Raw genomic sequence first — 16,776 nt, 5'->3', positions numbered from 1 at the left:
ATGTGGCTGCTTTTGGAGAAAGTTAATATTAAAGCATGGTTAATCATACATTGGTCTTGCCATTTATTAGTCTCTTTCTGGAAATAAATCAGGGATTCCATCTCACTGTTAGGATCTGAGTTTTGGCATGTTAAAAAGCTATTTAAAAAAACTATGATTTAATTATATCAATTACACCTATAATTTAACATGTGTCAAATTTCATGAAAACATGAAGGAAATTCATTGATTCATTCATCTTCATACTCATCTGGGTTGCCCTGGATGTGGAGCCTGCCCAAATTGGGCACAAAACAGGAACCAGAAGACAGTGACCCTGAGGCGAAGGATGTGTAAAGACAATAGTGCCAGTGTAACCAATAAAGCAAATGGAACTTATGACTCGAATTTGGAGACTTGTACTGTAATCAAAATGACTCCCTAATGCCTCGTTTGTTTGGACAAAATAATTTGGACATCTTCGTCATGAAAATGGGAGAGCACCAGTCACATAAACAAACACGTGTGGCTAAGCCGCTTGTAAGCTTTCAAGCCACTTGCCTTGTATATTTATTTGATTATTAGAATTGTTTACTTATATTTGTGCATGAGGTGCAGTAACAGATTGACATTGCCTCCATTTTGTTCCATTGTCTGTTGCTGAGTTACAAAAATATTTTCACTTCATATTGGTCCACATCCAGCTCATGTAGTAAGTTACGATGTTAATGATTTGGACACTCAGACAAAGATGACATGCACTCAAAAGTGCGCTAAAACTTAAATAGGGAGACATTTTGGTCACATTTCTGTTTTACATATTCTTTAATGCAAAATTTATGAACCTGTCTGCTTGTTATTTCTTGTTGCTTTCTTAGATTAGTGCCCAACCATGTCAGACAACTATGCTCCTTAGAGTTTAATGATTGGGCACACCTGATTTTCAAGTTTTAGCACTTCATACAACAAGGATCCACACTAAAGTTCTCTGTTTGTAGATACTAGCTGTAGGGAACTCAGATGTAAATATAGTAGTATTAGTAGTATAAAAAATAATATTGATAATAGTACATTTAAATAAAGGAACACTATTTTCTACGTATGTTTAACTTAACCAAGTATGTGTTTTAATGTAAATTAAGCTGCCTCATGCTACATATTTCACAAAGGAATGTGGGGCTGAAAGTAATTTAAAAACAACAAGTGTTTTGTTACTCTATGAGGAAAAGGACTGTGTTTCAGTAACTTTATAAGTCTAGGTCTGGGAGAGGTTTAAAACTGTGTCATTGTGCAGTGTCATTTGCAGGGGTCTAGCACCAAAATCTATAAACGTTAATTATACCAGCTTTAAATATCTTTCAGTTTCTGTTTTAAAAACTGAATTACATCACAGTGTTTACAAACACTAATTTATTTGTATGTAGATCCTAGTTTAAATTCTATGCACACAAACATGAATACCAAAGATTTGACCAAACAGATTGTCTTAAAAAGAGATTTGTTATTAATCAAGATGACAGGTTAAAAGTGCTACATTGGTATCATTTTTGCTTCATATAAATATGGTTAAGAACTGATATAGTGTCATCCAGAAGAAGCCTGAAGATCTCCTCAGCAAGTCGTGTTTTCACAGTGATCTGGTCAGAACTGTAATCCACCCATTGACCTTCTTCATTGTTAAGCTCCTGAATCTAGAATAAGACCGATGAGATTGATAAGACTAAAGAAAACTGAGGCTGTCATATACCCATGCTTACTATTTTTCCCTAAAAGATGCCTAAAAATATTCTTTACAAACCAAGATGTAGTCCACTCGGTCCCTCTTAGCGTACCAGTACTTGCAAAGTGTTTGCAGCATCTCTGTCATTTGTTGATCAGTGCGCTCCAGATTAAGCACTTTCTGGGCTTTCCGTTTCACTGCAGCCTAGATAAAGATATATTCATACTTTAACCTTCATTTATTTAATTTCCAGTCCAACCATTGGCCATTAAGGGCAGGTGCATTCTCAGGGGAAATTTAGATTCAATATAATATGATACTCTTGCTAAAGGAACAAAAACATAAAATCAGCAAAAACTGAAAAAAAAAAAAAAATCATAAATGTGGAGGTATGAAATTATAAAAGATAAATAGGAAATGGAACAACAATGCAAGACCTGGTCAACAAATTACTATTTACTTAAAGCTTTCCTATCTGAAAGAAAAAAAAAATTCAAGCTCTACACTTTAAATTAGAGTGCAGTTCATATAGATTCTTGAAGTTTGTTGTGGTGGCTGCAAAATTTTAACACGGACTATTACAAAGACACATATATTAGACACAGATTTAGAAACGCTGAAGCACACTATTCATATATAGTGGTCATGAAGGTTAGAGAATGATTATACAATTTTAATAAACGAACATGCTTTGAACCTATCTTCTAGACTGCCAGGGTTTAATAACCACATAATATAATTGGTTTCAGCTGTTCAGTGATTCCAATTCCTGAGCTTACCTTTAAACAGGAGACTGAGATTTGCCCTGAACTCTGTAGAGTTGATATCACTGAGGTTTCCTTTCTTTGCATTTTATTGGCACAGTCCTCATACAGAATATCAGATGCTAAGTGGTACAGGACCTGAAATGAAGGTAGGATGAAATTTTATTGAAATGACATATATATATATATATTAGTTTGGACACTTCTTCTCATTAGTCATTGGTGGAATAGGGTTATTGACTGTATGCTATTCACTGTGTACCAGCCCTGCCTCTGCACAACCCAAGTTATGGTATAAAACACATTAAGAAGGTGAGCAGTTCTACAAATTAATCCTTGACAAGACCACAGTTGTTCACTGAAAATCATTTCAGGTGATGACCTCATTAAGCTGATTGAGAGAATGACGAGAGTGTGCAAAATTTTCATCTCATCAAAGCAAAAGAAGGCTACTTTGGAGAATCTAAATTATAAAACATATTCTGCGTTGTTTAACACTTTTTTGTTTACTACATAATTCCATATGTGTTCCTTCATAGTTGTAATGACATTTGACTGATACTGTGTACTGTGTATGTACTGGCCATATTTATTTGCATGAATCCCAGACAGTTCATTTAGAAGCATGCACTCACCTGCCTGTAGGCTTTTTGGCTTTTATCATCTACTAAATAACTTGGTGTTTCACAAGCCTCAAGCACACGTTCATCTGCTCCACCACAGAGAACCTCCACTGTAGCCTCCACAACTCTGTACACAATACTGTGTTCATGAGGCTGGACCCAGACCAGTGAAGGGGTTTCAGGATGCCCCTGATGCCACTGATCCATAAGACATGGCTTATTAGTTGTGAAGCAGCTGTTTTCCCTTTTTCTATAGCCCTGAGAAGAAAAGGTTTGTGAGGAGAAATGCACAGTAAATCTGACCAATGGCTTGCTATATAGTAGCATGAATCAAGTTACTTACAGGATCAATAGGTTTACTGTCATGCTTAGATCCAATTATCAATTTGTGTCTCTTCCTGGTTTCCTGGACACTCTTTAGAGCATCTGCAAAAATCTCTTCCGTTAATCTTTCTATCAGAACATCCGAGTCCTCCACATGGTGCTTGTTCTCCTCATTGTAACAGAGAAGCTCATGATCAACCTAAAGTGGACGTAAATGAAATTTTGCACTTTCATGTAAACAAAGCAAAAGCCTTTATGGTTTTACACATACAAGTGCAAAATTTGGGGACACACAATCTTTTCCACAAGGGTTAAATACAAATAAACATGTTGTTTTTATCAGGTTGCAAGAACTATGAGGAATTGTACACATTTTTCATATGTAATTTTCTTTAGGGAAATTACAATGCCCTGCATGTATCTCTTTCCCAATAAATCGTTTTAACATTACAATTTAATATACAAAACTTTAAGAAAATTTTAAAAACCTAATACAAGTTAAATGGCAAAATCAGTATTTAAGTAAACACAATTTTGATGGGCTATGTATATTGGTTTTACAGTAGGAAAAGCTCACTTGTAGTGGAGATTTTTCACTGGATTGGGAACCACTTGATAACTCATTGGATGTTTCTTTAGTGGCATCATTTCCACAAGGGTCCTGCTGGCCTGTCTGTTTTGGAGCTGACAGATCAAGTCCACTAGAGCTGTGACTGTCTTTGCTTGTCATTCGTCCATTCCCAGGTGGCTGATTATCATTTCTCCCATTCTGGCCATTTGGAGGGTCCTTGTCTGAAAAGGTGTCCTCATCCATATGTTCATTCAGGGCACTGCAATGATCTCTATGCAGATGAGTAACATCTTCTGCTCTGACCAGAACGCCATGTTTTTTTTCACATGTAAAATATCTCACACCTCTGAAAGTGCCATTATGGTTCCCATTGGGAGTATCAAGTGCCACACCAGCCCAGAACCCCTTGGCAAATGCAGTGGGCCCTTTATATTTCAGGACTCCTGTTCTTGAGTTGCAGACAATAAGCCTGTCTCCAATCTGAAAGGAAGATAAAGGGTCTTCAATCTCGTTATTCTCATCCACTGGAAGAGAGCTAGTGTACTCGGAGCCCTCGTCTTCCTCTTCTTGTCCAGGAGGAAGGGTTTTATTGCCATCTCCAATAACAGCAATGTCATTTACCTCATTTCCTAGTAGACTCCCTGATCCTAGACTTCTAGTCTCTTTTCTACTCTGAGATAAGTCTGCTGGAAGGTTAGGAAAGTTCTCACTATTTATGGAAACATCTTCTACAAAGTCCTGGGGAGCTGGAAGATCTTCTTCACTTGTCCATGTGATGATCTCAAAGGCAGGTGCTGGAAGTGCTAAACTGTTGCTGTTTGGTCCTGAACCAACTCCTTTAACAGAAGGAGGGAGCTCAGCACTTCCATATGATAATACTTCATCAACAGGAGAGAGAATTTCTGAGAGGCTGCACTCTGTGTTTATATCTTTTCCATGAAATGGAATATCATGGGAACCCACCTCAACATCTTTACAAATAGTCTGCTGGTCATATGGAGAAGGTTCTTGGACCACAATGAACTTCTCAGCAAAGACCAAAGACCAGCTACTTGGTTCAGTTTTCTCTTCATTGAAAACATCCCTCTCTTCTTCAGACCAGACCAATGCTTCGCTCTGAATTGAAAATGGTTCAGATTTATCTTCTGTTTCAGAGAAGCTATCGTCACAAGATGGGCTCTCCTCGCAACTTTTCGGATCGTTGCTCAGAGCCTGAATCAAATTAGTAATGAGTGGTTTATCCGTGCTGGACTCTTTTGTATTCTGCCATATTTGCGTGTAAGCTGTGTTCAATTCACTCTTCTTAGATTCGCCACAAATCTCATGGTTGTTGTTCAGCAACAATACAGTTTGTGACAGCTGGTTGTTCTCCACATTGAGAGTTGTGTTGTCTGTTATTGCTCGGCCACACTCTATATCATCTGAAGCCGGAACACTCTTCAAAGCCTCTTGAAGCATTGTCTCTCTCTGTTCTCTGGGTTTCTGATAGCTATCTTCATAATCATAGGGCAGATCTTCCTCTATGTCAGATGACAAACTGGACAAAATAGGAGCCCTTTCAGTGATTTCACCACTCGTTTGGTTGTGTTGCCCTGATGTATAATGCTGCACGTTCTTTATAGATTTCCAAGCCACTTCAGCTGGGTATTGTATTATTTCCCCTGAGTATACTTCACTGCTTTTGGGTGGTGTCACCTTCTCATGTTGATGACCTTTATGTAAAGTGCTTTGGAAGCTCTTCTCAGTCTCATGCTCTGGAAGGACAAACTTTAATTAGTAAACACTGGAAAGGTTTAATTAAAATGAAAATGTCACCCTCCATTTGTATATATTTCTGTCACAAGAGCCTTTAAATACACTCCTTAAAAAGGGTTCTTCAAGGCAACTGTTCTACATATCCCATTTCCAAAGAAGTTGGGACATTGTGCAAAATGCAAATAACTGCAAAATGCAATAATGTGCAAATCATTTCATGTAATTTAAATAAAACCATATATTTACATGAAAATAAGTCAATTTCTAATGTTAAAACTGATCAAATTTATATTCATTCACTCATTGTTTGTAATCACTTATACAGTTCTGGTTTGTGATGATCTGGACTCGCAATCACTGGGTGCCAGGCAGTAATACACCCCGGACAGGAGTTCAGTCCATCGCAGGGCTGAGAAAGTTTCGGGATTTTTTTGTTTGTTTTAATATATTTCCACATTCAGAATTTCATGCCAGCAACATGTCCCAAAAATGCTGTGACAGGGGCATGTTTACCAGTGTTGCATCACCTTTTTTTTTTTTAACAAAAATTTTTAAAGGTTTAGGAACTGAGGATACTAGATGCTGTAGGTTTGAAAGTAACATGTTTTCTCAGTTTTGTTTTTTATAGGATTTCAGCTGCTGAACATTTTGTGGCAAATGTGTTTCAGTGGGTGGCAGGTCTGTACTAGTTATCACCAGGACTCCTTTACTAAGGAGCCATGCTGTTAAAATACATGCAGAATGTAAACTGGTATTGTCATGGTAAAATAAGCAAGGCTTGCCCTGAAAATGACAGAGTCTGGATAGCAGCAGTTGCTCCAAAATCTGTATATACTGTTCAACATAAACAGTGCCTTCACAGTGCATGTTAACCATTAATTTTTGATTTGTCAAACCACAGGACACATTTTTACTTCCCCTCACTCCATCTTAAATATGTTTGGGGCTAGAGACGTGGGCAGTATTTCTGGATCTTGTTTATATATGATTTCTTCTTTGTATGATTCATTTGTGCATGCAGTGAAAAACTGTGTTCATAGACAGTATTTTTCAAATAACATTCTTTGTTAAGTTATTCTCTATAGGGATTATAATTATCTATAGGGATTGAATGGTTTGCACAACATTGCATTCTGTTTTGCCCCCTCTAGTGTGTATTTCTGCCTTGTGTTGCGTGATTCTGAGTAGGCCCGGGACCCAACTTGACCCTGAATTTGATAATAGACATTCAGACACTGAATGAATGAATGAATGAATGAATGAATGCATTCTGTTTTCATTTACATTTTGCACAGCATCTCAGCTTTTCTGAAAATTTGAAATATGAGTTCTCCATTGAGACACTATGGTGAAATAGTTCTTCAGATTGAAGGAGAATGTGTTATATATAATTATATAGAACCTTTCTGAAAATGCTTTTTGTAAAACCAAAAAAGGACATTCTGTGATAATTAGCTGGGCATGCTAACTGTACAAGAGCTATATTAGTAAAATATAGAGTCATATTCCAAAAGGTGCTATACAGAAGCATATAGAAAATATTCACCATCAAATATATTGTTTTTAGAAGAAGATGTGCCTTTTTTTGTAACAAGGGTGTACTCAGAAAAGTAGTCAGAAAAGTACTCAGAAACAACTAAATATAATATGATTTTTAAGCAAATAGTGTGTCTACTCTTTTCCATTTATTACAGCTCTTACTCTTCTTTTTTTAAAGAAGTACTCAGGGACATTATTCCACAATTTCAAAATACAGCTGTAGAGGCTAGTTACATTTAATCACAATCCATGCATTCCCAAAGACATTCCGTGATGTGGAGATCTGGACGTTGTGTCTAATCCCAAAAATTTGGCCTTTACCTCTAATCCCAGTTTGCCTGTTTGATGAATTTCAGTACTTGAAAACAATCCCCTTCCTAATATCAGTCCAATACCTAATATCTAATCTGTTAAGTAATATCTGAATAACTATGGTTTAATTAGAAATTAAATAAATTGAATCCGGTCTCTGACTTTTACATAGAATTATAATAAAGTGAAGATTTGTCAAAGATGTTGGGTGTCTCTAGCTACAAAACAGACTATGTTACTGTGCCTTGTGCAGGTATATTTTTACTATCCACTATTGCAGTCACTGTAATACTGTGAGAGGACTGAATCATTCAGCCAATACCATGAGTCAGCAAAAAATGCTGGATGTAAGCTATAAATCAGTACTGACAATGTATTACATCCCCTTTAACAATGAGTGGGGAAAAGTCTTCTTCATCCCTGTGAAAAATGTTAACTATAGATGTAATAGCTGTTGAATTGTAAGCCTAGAATTTCATCCATTTTCCAAAATTTCTGCATAACTGATCCATAACTGAGATGTTCACAAAGTCTTTCAAAGTGGTTGGGGTCAAATGGTCCATTGAAGATAAACTTACTGAAATAGGTTTCTTTATTTACTATGTCTAGTATATTCTTTATTTACAAATGACAAATGAATGTCTTCTGAGTTTTGACTTTAATGCTCATAATGAAAACACTGTATGTTTTTGTGAGGTACATTATAGGGATAATTATGCAGAAATTTGGAAGAATTCCACTTAAAATACTTCACCCACCATAACCATGTGGATTAGAATCTGCCTTCGAAGGTTCTCGTTGATGTGAGACTTGCTTTCCATCCTCAGTGGTCACTTTCCTCTCATTGTTGACCTGAAGGCATGGCTGATTTCGATGGCTGTAGGTTAAGCTGCGCTTGGAGTCACATGACTCTTTAGAGCCTGTTGTCTGCTGGAGGTTCTCTTGCTCTGTTTGGATTTGTTCTCCTGGAGTCCTCTTCCTCCCAAAGCTCCACACCTCGTCTGACGTCAGGAGCCTCCTCAGACCTGCTTTAGTCAAGAATCTGCGGAAAACAATATAAAAGTTAGTGTTCCCTGGGTCAGCCCAGGCCTCATCCCAGCGGCTTTTGGTTGCGGCTTCAGGATGGGATCGGATTATCGAGACGAGTGCCACTTAGAACAGCTTCATCATCCCACATGAAAGACGCCATTGATCTCGAGAAATGCACTGTGCTCTGGTGGATTCCCTGAGGTCTCTTTTTTTCTGTTAAGACCTCATTATGTAGCATAGACACACTTTCAAAAAAGAAGGTTGTGCATGCAGAGTATAGAGACTGAGTTAGACAGAAAATGTATGTGTGTGTGTGAGGGTGAGTGAGAGAGAGAGAGAGAGAGAGAGAGAGAGAGAGAGAGAGAGAGAGAGAGAGAAATGTCTTCCACCTACCCTGGCCTATTCATGGCTGGCATAGTGGCATCCCAGTGCCAGCCTTGACCAACTGAAGAAACAAACAGGCAGAGGGACAGTAGCCTGTCCTCCTTCAGGTCCTTGAGAGACTGCAGCCACTCCCCACCAAATTTCCTCTCGCAGTCCCATCTGAGTGATGTGCGAGCTGAGAGGGAGCACGCGAAACAGCCAGCATCCCTTTCTACAGCTGTGCCCTCTTTTCCCTTTCAATATCCTCTCCTCTGGCTCGCCCCCCCCTCTCTCTATCTCTCTCACTGTGTCTGTGTCTCCTGCTCACACTTGGTTTCTCTCTCTCTGTGTCCAATCGCTCTGCCGCCCTTTCTCATCCAGCCCCCCTCCATGCTCTTTCTCTCTCTCCCTCTCTCTCACACTCACTCTCTCTATCCCTCTCTCCCTCTCCATCTCTCAGGGTAATTACTCTGAGTGCTGCATTGTAACAATGATAGAGTACAGTGCACACCAAAAGACAGAAAACAAGCCCATGATGTTCACATCCTGTACTGTACTGCAACCACATGGCTCAGAAAAAAAAAAGAAAAAGAAAACATGAAATGCTGTGTGTCATACTCCGCAGCCCTGGCATCTGCTAAATGCTGCACTGCAGTATTTCCTAAATCCCTAAAGCTGGTTGGTGCACATAAATATACACCCGGGCTGACATGAATGGCTTCTGTATATTGCTGATAAAACATTAAATAACCATTGTATGTTTCAAGCGTGACAACAGAAGTGAACTGCCGATGAACACTTGCCTCTCCTGCTCTCCGTGTGACTTATCGTGGCTTCCAGCAGCTGGTATAATCCCAGGCTTGGTGATAAAACTCTTTCTGTGCTGTGGAAAAGAAGAAGCAATAACATGGTATTGTTCCCGTAAGCCGTGAGCACCTGAGCACTGTGGATAATTGCAGTACAATCCAGTTCTCTGGTGCAGTACAGTGACAGGGCTTAAGGCCTGCTGGGTGGTGGTGACCTTCATTCAAACAGGCACTAGCTCAGGGATATGAGTGGAAGAGTGATGCTAGTTATTGGAGAGTAGTTACCAGAACTGGAGTCTCATCCTCAGTCCTAGCATCCTTCTCTACCAAGGCCTGCTTCTGCAGCACTTCTCTAAAGTGAGCTGCTGACCTCTTGATGTCCATGATGTCTCTCTGATGCCAGAGCAAGAGGCGACGCTGCTGCCGTCCACATTTATACATGCTTCTCCAGTGGTGGATTTCTGCCTAATTATGAATGATACAGCCGAATATACTGGCCATTAGAAAACCTAACTCAACCATTTTAAAATGTTGCTTACACTGTAACAATGTGCAGGGACAGTTTTCAGAATCTTGGAAGTTTAGTCTCAGAAGGGTGCCACTTTAAAATAAGACAACAATTATAAATGTTTATAAATTGTTTTAAATACCTATTTGTTATATGGTAATTATTTATGTTGTAAACACCTTGAAGGTCATTAAAAATCCTTTGTAACACAGTGATAGGAAGAGTGGAATTGACCTCTTTTTTGTCTAATACTGAAAGCATCAAAAAAATTAGATCCAAACTGACAATTTTATGAATTTAGTCATTTCATGTTACGGAACACAACAGTATCAGAGATGTAAGGTCAGTATCTGGAAAGATCTGAGGTTTAACAGTGTAGATGGATGTGGGTTCACTATTTGGCAAACAAAAATCACCATTGCCCTTTCTGTCTATGTGTTTTATTCATTCATTCATTCATTCATTCATTCATTATTTGTAACCGCTTATCCAGTTTAGGGTCACGGTGGGTCCAGAGCCTACCTGGAATCATTGGGAGCAAGGCCGGAACACACCCTGGAGGGGGTGCCAGTCCTTCACAGGGCAACACACACACATTCACTCAAACCTACGAACACTTTTGAGTCGCCAATCCACCTACCAACGTGTGTTTTTGGACTGTGGGATGAAACCGGAGCACCTGGAGGAAACCCACACAGGGAGAACACACCAAACTCCTCACAGACAGTCACCCGGAGCAGGACTCAAACCCACAACCTTCAGGTCCCTGGAGCTGTGTGACTGCGACACTACCTGCTGCGCCACCGTGACACCCCCCCCCCCCCCCCGCCCCTGTGTTTTATCTGATTATTAATGATTATTTATGAATTAACAACATAACGAATAACTCTTAATATATTTTAACCACTTATAAACCTTTATAAGTGTAGTCTTATTCTAAAGTGCTACCCTCAGAAGTTGGTTGCATTTTCTGCTCATGATCCAACAAATCTCATACAAATTCAGTGATGCTGAGATCAGGCTCTGGGAAGGATCTTTGTTCGACTCCGTATTTACATATTTATTTTCTTTCACGTTTTCTCAGTAACTAGTTTCCTGACAGTTACACATCCTTTCAGACACTTAGGGCTGGTTTCCCCAGACATGGCTTAGGCCTAGTCCTGGACTACACAGCATTTGGAGAAATGATCTTCCACTGAATGTCCACACTATGCTGAATCCCTGGGAAACCAGCCCTTAGTTTTAAAATGTCTTGTTGATGGATACACAAAAACAGCTGTGGGTTTATTTATGTCTGAAACTAATAAGCTTGATTTCATCCCTTAGTACCTACTGTTTGTCTGATGGTGTTAGTTTTGTTAAACCATAGAACCTTACCCTGCTATTAGAAGTGTCTTTCTCTTTACTACTTTTCATCATTTTTAATTACAATTTTGGGAATAATGGATTTCCACTTATCCTTTGACCTTCCACTACCTTATGCAAGTGGATTTTCTTATATTAAATCCTCTAACACATGCATTCTGAAAAACAAATCAGTTGTCCTTAATGTCTGTTTTGGCTTGAAAATCAATTCAAAGAGTCTCTGACTATTGCATTGTACATGACATTTGCAGGTGTTATAGTAAGAAATATTTTAAGGTACAAATGTATGTTTCTGTTTGTTATATTGAATGAAGTATTATGTATTATACAAAACAAAAATAATAGATTATTGTTTTAATGCAATAACATTGATATCACCTGTTCCTCTTTCAGCCTGTTCAACAACTCCTCCTGCTTCTGTTTGATTTCTGCAAGAGCAGTGTCCTCTGATGTAACCAGACTGAAAGAAAAGCAATAGACCACACTATGTAATAATCTTATTGTTGGTCTTAAGTAGTTGGTCAGCTGTAATTAAAGCAGCCCCTTTTTACATCGGAGAATGCGGAGGAGTGTCCCTCTGCAGAATACTGCAGTGTAATGGGGAGTGACGTGACATACTTACAAAGGAGAAGGCCAAAGTTTCCATTCACAGTGTCAATGGCAGGAGGAAAAATGGGGTTGGAGGAGTGATGGAACAAGGTTTCCTCCTCCCTCAATATCCATGGCTGACATGCCCTTGAACTATGCATTTACCCCATTTAACCTCCTCAGAATTTGAGCTATTAAATTGACGGATTCAGTCCATATTTATAATGCATAGTAACACTCACGTTTTACAGTGCTCCAGCCATTTCAGCTGGGCCTGAGTCTTCTCCCCCAGAGCCTCCTCTCTGAGCCTGAAGAGAGCGCTGTACTGACGGGCCCTGAGCTCCTCCTCTCTGAGGAACTGTTGGCTCTGTGCGAGGGAGATATGCCGCTGGAGCTGACTCCGACTGTACACTTCGCTCACTTCACTCCACTGCATACAGAGACAGTGAGGTGCGTCACACACTTAAACACACTTGACTCTCAATAGTGCTGTTGCTCATCTGCAATTTGTATCCACTCACGCTATAAACAGAGTGTGAACTCTCTTATATACTATAAGAGGAAGTATTCAGGCATTATTATTTATTTTATATGTTATTTATGACTGGTTCATATACCTACATCAATTTGGCACATGATCTTTTGAATTTGTGCTTAAAATATGATCATTTATACTAAGAATAAACAAAAAAATATGAAATTAACAAGTTAAAGAGGTCCACCTGACACTGATGAACTTTCAATTTCAAAATATTTAATTCAATTTCAGTGGACACATTCACATTCATTTAAAAAAAATCTTGAGTTATTTTGACTTTTTGTCTGGGGTTATTACCTTGAATTTAAACTGTCCTCTGATATTTCCCAGTACTTTACTTGCCTTATTGCTTGATTTACGTGTGTAATGTAATGTCCCGGAACTGTTCGCATAGAAGCAGTCCCTTATCGTCATGTTCATAGAACTCCATCCATTATGCTCAATGTAGAACATGTATTCTACATGTATTCAAGGTTAAAATATACATTTTTAATCTTATTAAAAGGTACAATAATTAATGTTTATACACAAGTAATTTATTAATAACTGTAACTTTACATTTAATACAATATAGAGCTGATTATACAGAAACATTTTTCAACTTTTTCAAATATTAGGCATTTTAGATATTAATATATTAGAAATTAATTCTTGACGCTTTTAAGAATACAGCTATATTAGCATTTGAGAAATTTCTACAAATAATTACAATTTGAGCTAATTAGAATAGTTTTATCAAAGTGCCTTCAAAAACACTGGTTTTATATGAATGAAAACAGCAAAGTAATGCTGGTAATATAATATAATATAATATAATATAATATAATTATATTTAGGTCTTTCTATCCGTTTCTAAGGAAAGGTAGAGTTACCTTGCTGGTTGAGTCTGTGCTTTCACTGTAGTCATTCTGCTCCTCTGTGAACTGAACTGTGGCCTTTTCACTTTGTAACTCACACATGTCAACAGCCGGACAACCCTTTTGATCTAGAGCACAGTCACAATTTCTTTTTGTATTATTTCAACATTTTCTGAATATTTAAATCAGACAAATGAAAATGCAGGAATCTAAAAGCGATCCTAAGTAGTAAAGATTCATTCTGTAAAGTGACATCCTGTGACCTGTTGTACAGATGAGCAATAGGTTTTTTCTAGACCCACCGACATGTTGAATTTACAAGTATATTTGTCCGTATAAACAGACAGAATGATAGATAGATAGATAGATAGATAGATAGATAGATAGATAGATAGATAGATAGATAGATAGATAGATAGATAGATAGAGATACAGATGCGTACTACAGTGCATGCTCTACCAGCCTATTTAATCATGTTCTGAAGTCAGGTATATAGTTCATGCTGAAATGATATGCACATATAAATTAGATGATTTCAATTGATTATTTTTGTCAGTGCCTGTGTGACTGATGACTAGTTTTTCTCATACCCACGCTGATTCTTGCATTTCCATCAGTGGACACAAGCTGTTTCTTTTTGTTGTTGTATGTGGTTTCAGGAGGTTTTGTTGCTGTCTGTGGTTTATCAGTGTTTACTGTCAGTACTCTTTTCTGTATCCTGATGCCCTGCTGGACACTCTCCATACGCACATCCAGAGAGGTCATCATCTTTTTTATAACTTCCACCCGATGTCTCTGAGCCTCAACTTGACTGATCTGAGATCTGCTCACACCAGCCTCAGGTACTGGGTTTTTGGTCTTTGGTTCAGAGAAACACTGCATCTGCCTAGTTCTGCTGCTGCACACAAACACATGCAGTTAAGTTTACTGTCTCTGCAATACACCAGGTATCCAATCTATTAGGTACCGTGTGCTTGCAATCAGAGGTGGACAATATGATAGTTTATTTTAATGCAGTTGTGATTGGTTTATTGTAATGGTTAACAATATCAAATATAGATTACATCACCATCATCATCATCACTGGTGCTTTAACAGTAATGACTATACTGACTTACCATTCTGACTAACTTACTGCATTGCCACTGCAGGTTGGTTCTAGTTCTGTTCATTTAGTCTATGAAATGGTTTAAAACAGAAATGGCTTCACATGTCAATCATATTTTTGCAAGTGGTTTATTTTCAGCACCATACTGTGACTCGTTCATCACAAAATACTATTGTGACAGCAGTGGGATCACTGTTGTCCTTTCCCACTGAATTGTCATTAACAGACAGGCCACAGTCAATAATTGTTGACCTTTATGGTAAGAATTGGTAATACGATGGTAAAGGATTACAGTAAAAGGGATGTGTATCTAATGAAATGGCAGCTCAGTGTATGTGCAACACAGCATGATTAATAGTGACACATTATCATTTTCACACTTACAGTCTGTGACTATGTCATTCGATGGAAAACAGGAGCTGAGATTAACACTAAGACTGGTGAATGCTGCCCTCCTCTGGTCTTATGCTAACAGCATAATGTTTATTCAGCTCACCCTTCATCAAACTGGGACTGTCCAAGAGTCTTGCTTCTGTCGGAAGTGGGTTTATTTTCCAGTAAATCATGTACAGTCTTCTTGCCTGAATTTATCTTTTTCTAAAAAATGAAATGGAATTTTTCAGCACTGCAGTCAGACAATATTAAAATATATAGAAAATACACATTTTTTCACATATAAAATAAATATTCTACTGATTTATTTATTTTTATTTTTTTATTTTGTTAAATAATGATTTTTAAAACACCATCTGTGATGGTTTGATGTGAAATGTCCCTTTCCAGTATAATTTTTTTATAAACTGTTTTTCATTGGACAGTGATGATATTACAAAGAGTCAGTATTCAAATTTTTGAAATATCATGCTTAACCCATCACAGTTTTGGGAAAGGTTTAGAGTCTGATATAGAATATATATTTAAAATATATTCATGACTTATTCACTTCTATACAACACTGCCTAGAGATAAATGTAATTTTGTTGTCACATCGTAACTCTGAATATAGTCAATAGCAAAGGTCTGTATAAGTGCCTATACATTTATTCCTCACAAAACCAAAAAATTTATATTGGTTTAATGGTAGGTATCTACAGTATTTACATACTCATAAGTTGTAATATAAAATCAGAGGGTTTTAATAGATCTCATAAAGATACTGGCTCCAGTAATACATAGAGAAAAATGAGAAGTTGGACAATATGTATGTTTCTGTAACACTGTACTACCTTAGCCTGACATAATCATTTAAATATAAATGCTTATTCCAACAAGTGGAATTTATCATTTTAACTGTTTCACACTATAACAACTGACCGTTGTTGGAATAAGTTTTAGTAGATGCTTATGTATGTTTAAGGGTTATATAGGTGTAATGTAGCCTTATGAAAGATGACCCACAGTAACGCTAACAAACCTTGTATATTAAGAGACTGATTTTTCCATATCTCTTTGACAGTATTAAATGCTTTGGCTACTTAATTAACACTTCGTGATTTGGGCATGATTAGATGATTATGACGTGTTGAAATTGTCTGTATTCCAGAGCTCTGCATTGTGTTCTCTCTTGAGATTGGAACACAGCCTCATCTTTGGGTCATGCTGAGAGTTTGTCATGTTTGGGTCATGCTGTGAATTGATGCTCAGACTTCTTGGCAGAAAAGAAGGGTGGTGGTTTTATCTCTGATCTCTCTGACATTTGATTGAGTTGTGTGAACTGAAGTCCATGAACGTCTCTGGAAATGACAGGCAGGAGGGCTGTGCAATATATGAAAATGTAACTGTTGGAATTAAACCTTCTGCTCGGCTATCAGCTTCTCTTTTCATTTGGTCAAAATTTCATGATAAATGGATCTAATAAAATGATGTCAATTGCTTGAATCATTTATTAAAGGGAATGTCTACAATTGTAGGGAACTGCATTTCTCTCAGATTTCTTTACATTAAGAAGCTCCCCATTTTTTAAGGTGGAATGGTATGTTAAGGTGGGTTACCCACATATGAAGCAAGAAAAAAGCAATATTCTCAT

The 16,776-nt window shown here is 37.8% G+C and overlaps 1 protein-coding gene across 1 annotated transcript; it reads right to left on the bottom strand.

Moving 5' to 3' along the window:
- Nucleotides 1-1,408: 1,408 nt before the first annotated feature.
- LOC136677443 (centrosome-associated protein 350-like) lies at nucleotides 1,409-9,200 on the bottom strand. The gene is made up of 8 exons (XM_066654965.1): nucleotides 9,010-9,200; nucleotides 8,346-8,629; nucleotides 3,988-5,735; nucleotides 3,430-3,609; nucleotides 3,099-3,344; nucleotides 2,479-2,601; nucleotides 1,778-1,903; nucleotides 1,409-1,670 (listed from the first exon to the last, which is right to left on the bottom strand). Exons 1-8 carry the CDS (start codon nucleotides 9,030-9,032, stop codon nucleotides 1,521-1,523), a joined length of 2,880 nt encoding a protein of 959 aa, XP_066511062.1. The 5' UTR covers nucleotides 9,033-9,200; the 3' UTR covers nucleotides 1,409-1,520.
- Nucleotides 9,201-16,776: the final 7,576 nt, after the last annotated feature.

The sequence above is a fragment of the Hoplias malabaricus genome, chromosome X2 (genome assembly GCF_029633855.1).
Source record: "Hoplias malabaricus isolate fHopMal1 chromosome X2, fHopMal1.hap1, whole genome shotgun sequence".
Classification (NCBI taxonomy): domain Eukaryota; kingdom Metazoa; phylum Chordata; class Actinopteri; order Characiformes; family Erythrinidae; genus Hoplias; species Hoplias malabaricus.
This window is presented reverse-complemented; position numbering and strand designations above follow the sequence as displayed.

What these genes read in the sequence shown, in the direction of transcription:
- LOC136677443 (XM_066654965.1), bottom strand. Translation starts at nt 9,032, where the DNA reads ATGCCAGCCATGAATAGGCCAGG. An exon ending in CCAGCCATGAATAGGCCAGG is followed by an intron (nt 8,630 to 9,009) that starts GTAGGTGGAAGA and finishes TGTTTTCCGCAG; the next exon opens with ATTCTTGACTAAAGCAGGTC. An exon ending in GTGAAAAATCTCCACTACAA is followed by an intron (nt 3,610 to 3,987) that starts GTGAGCTTTTCC and finishes CGTCCACTTTAG; the next exon opens with GTTGATCATGAGCTTCTCTG.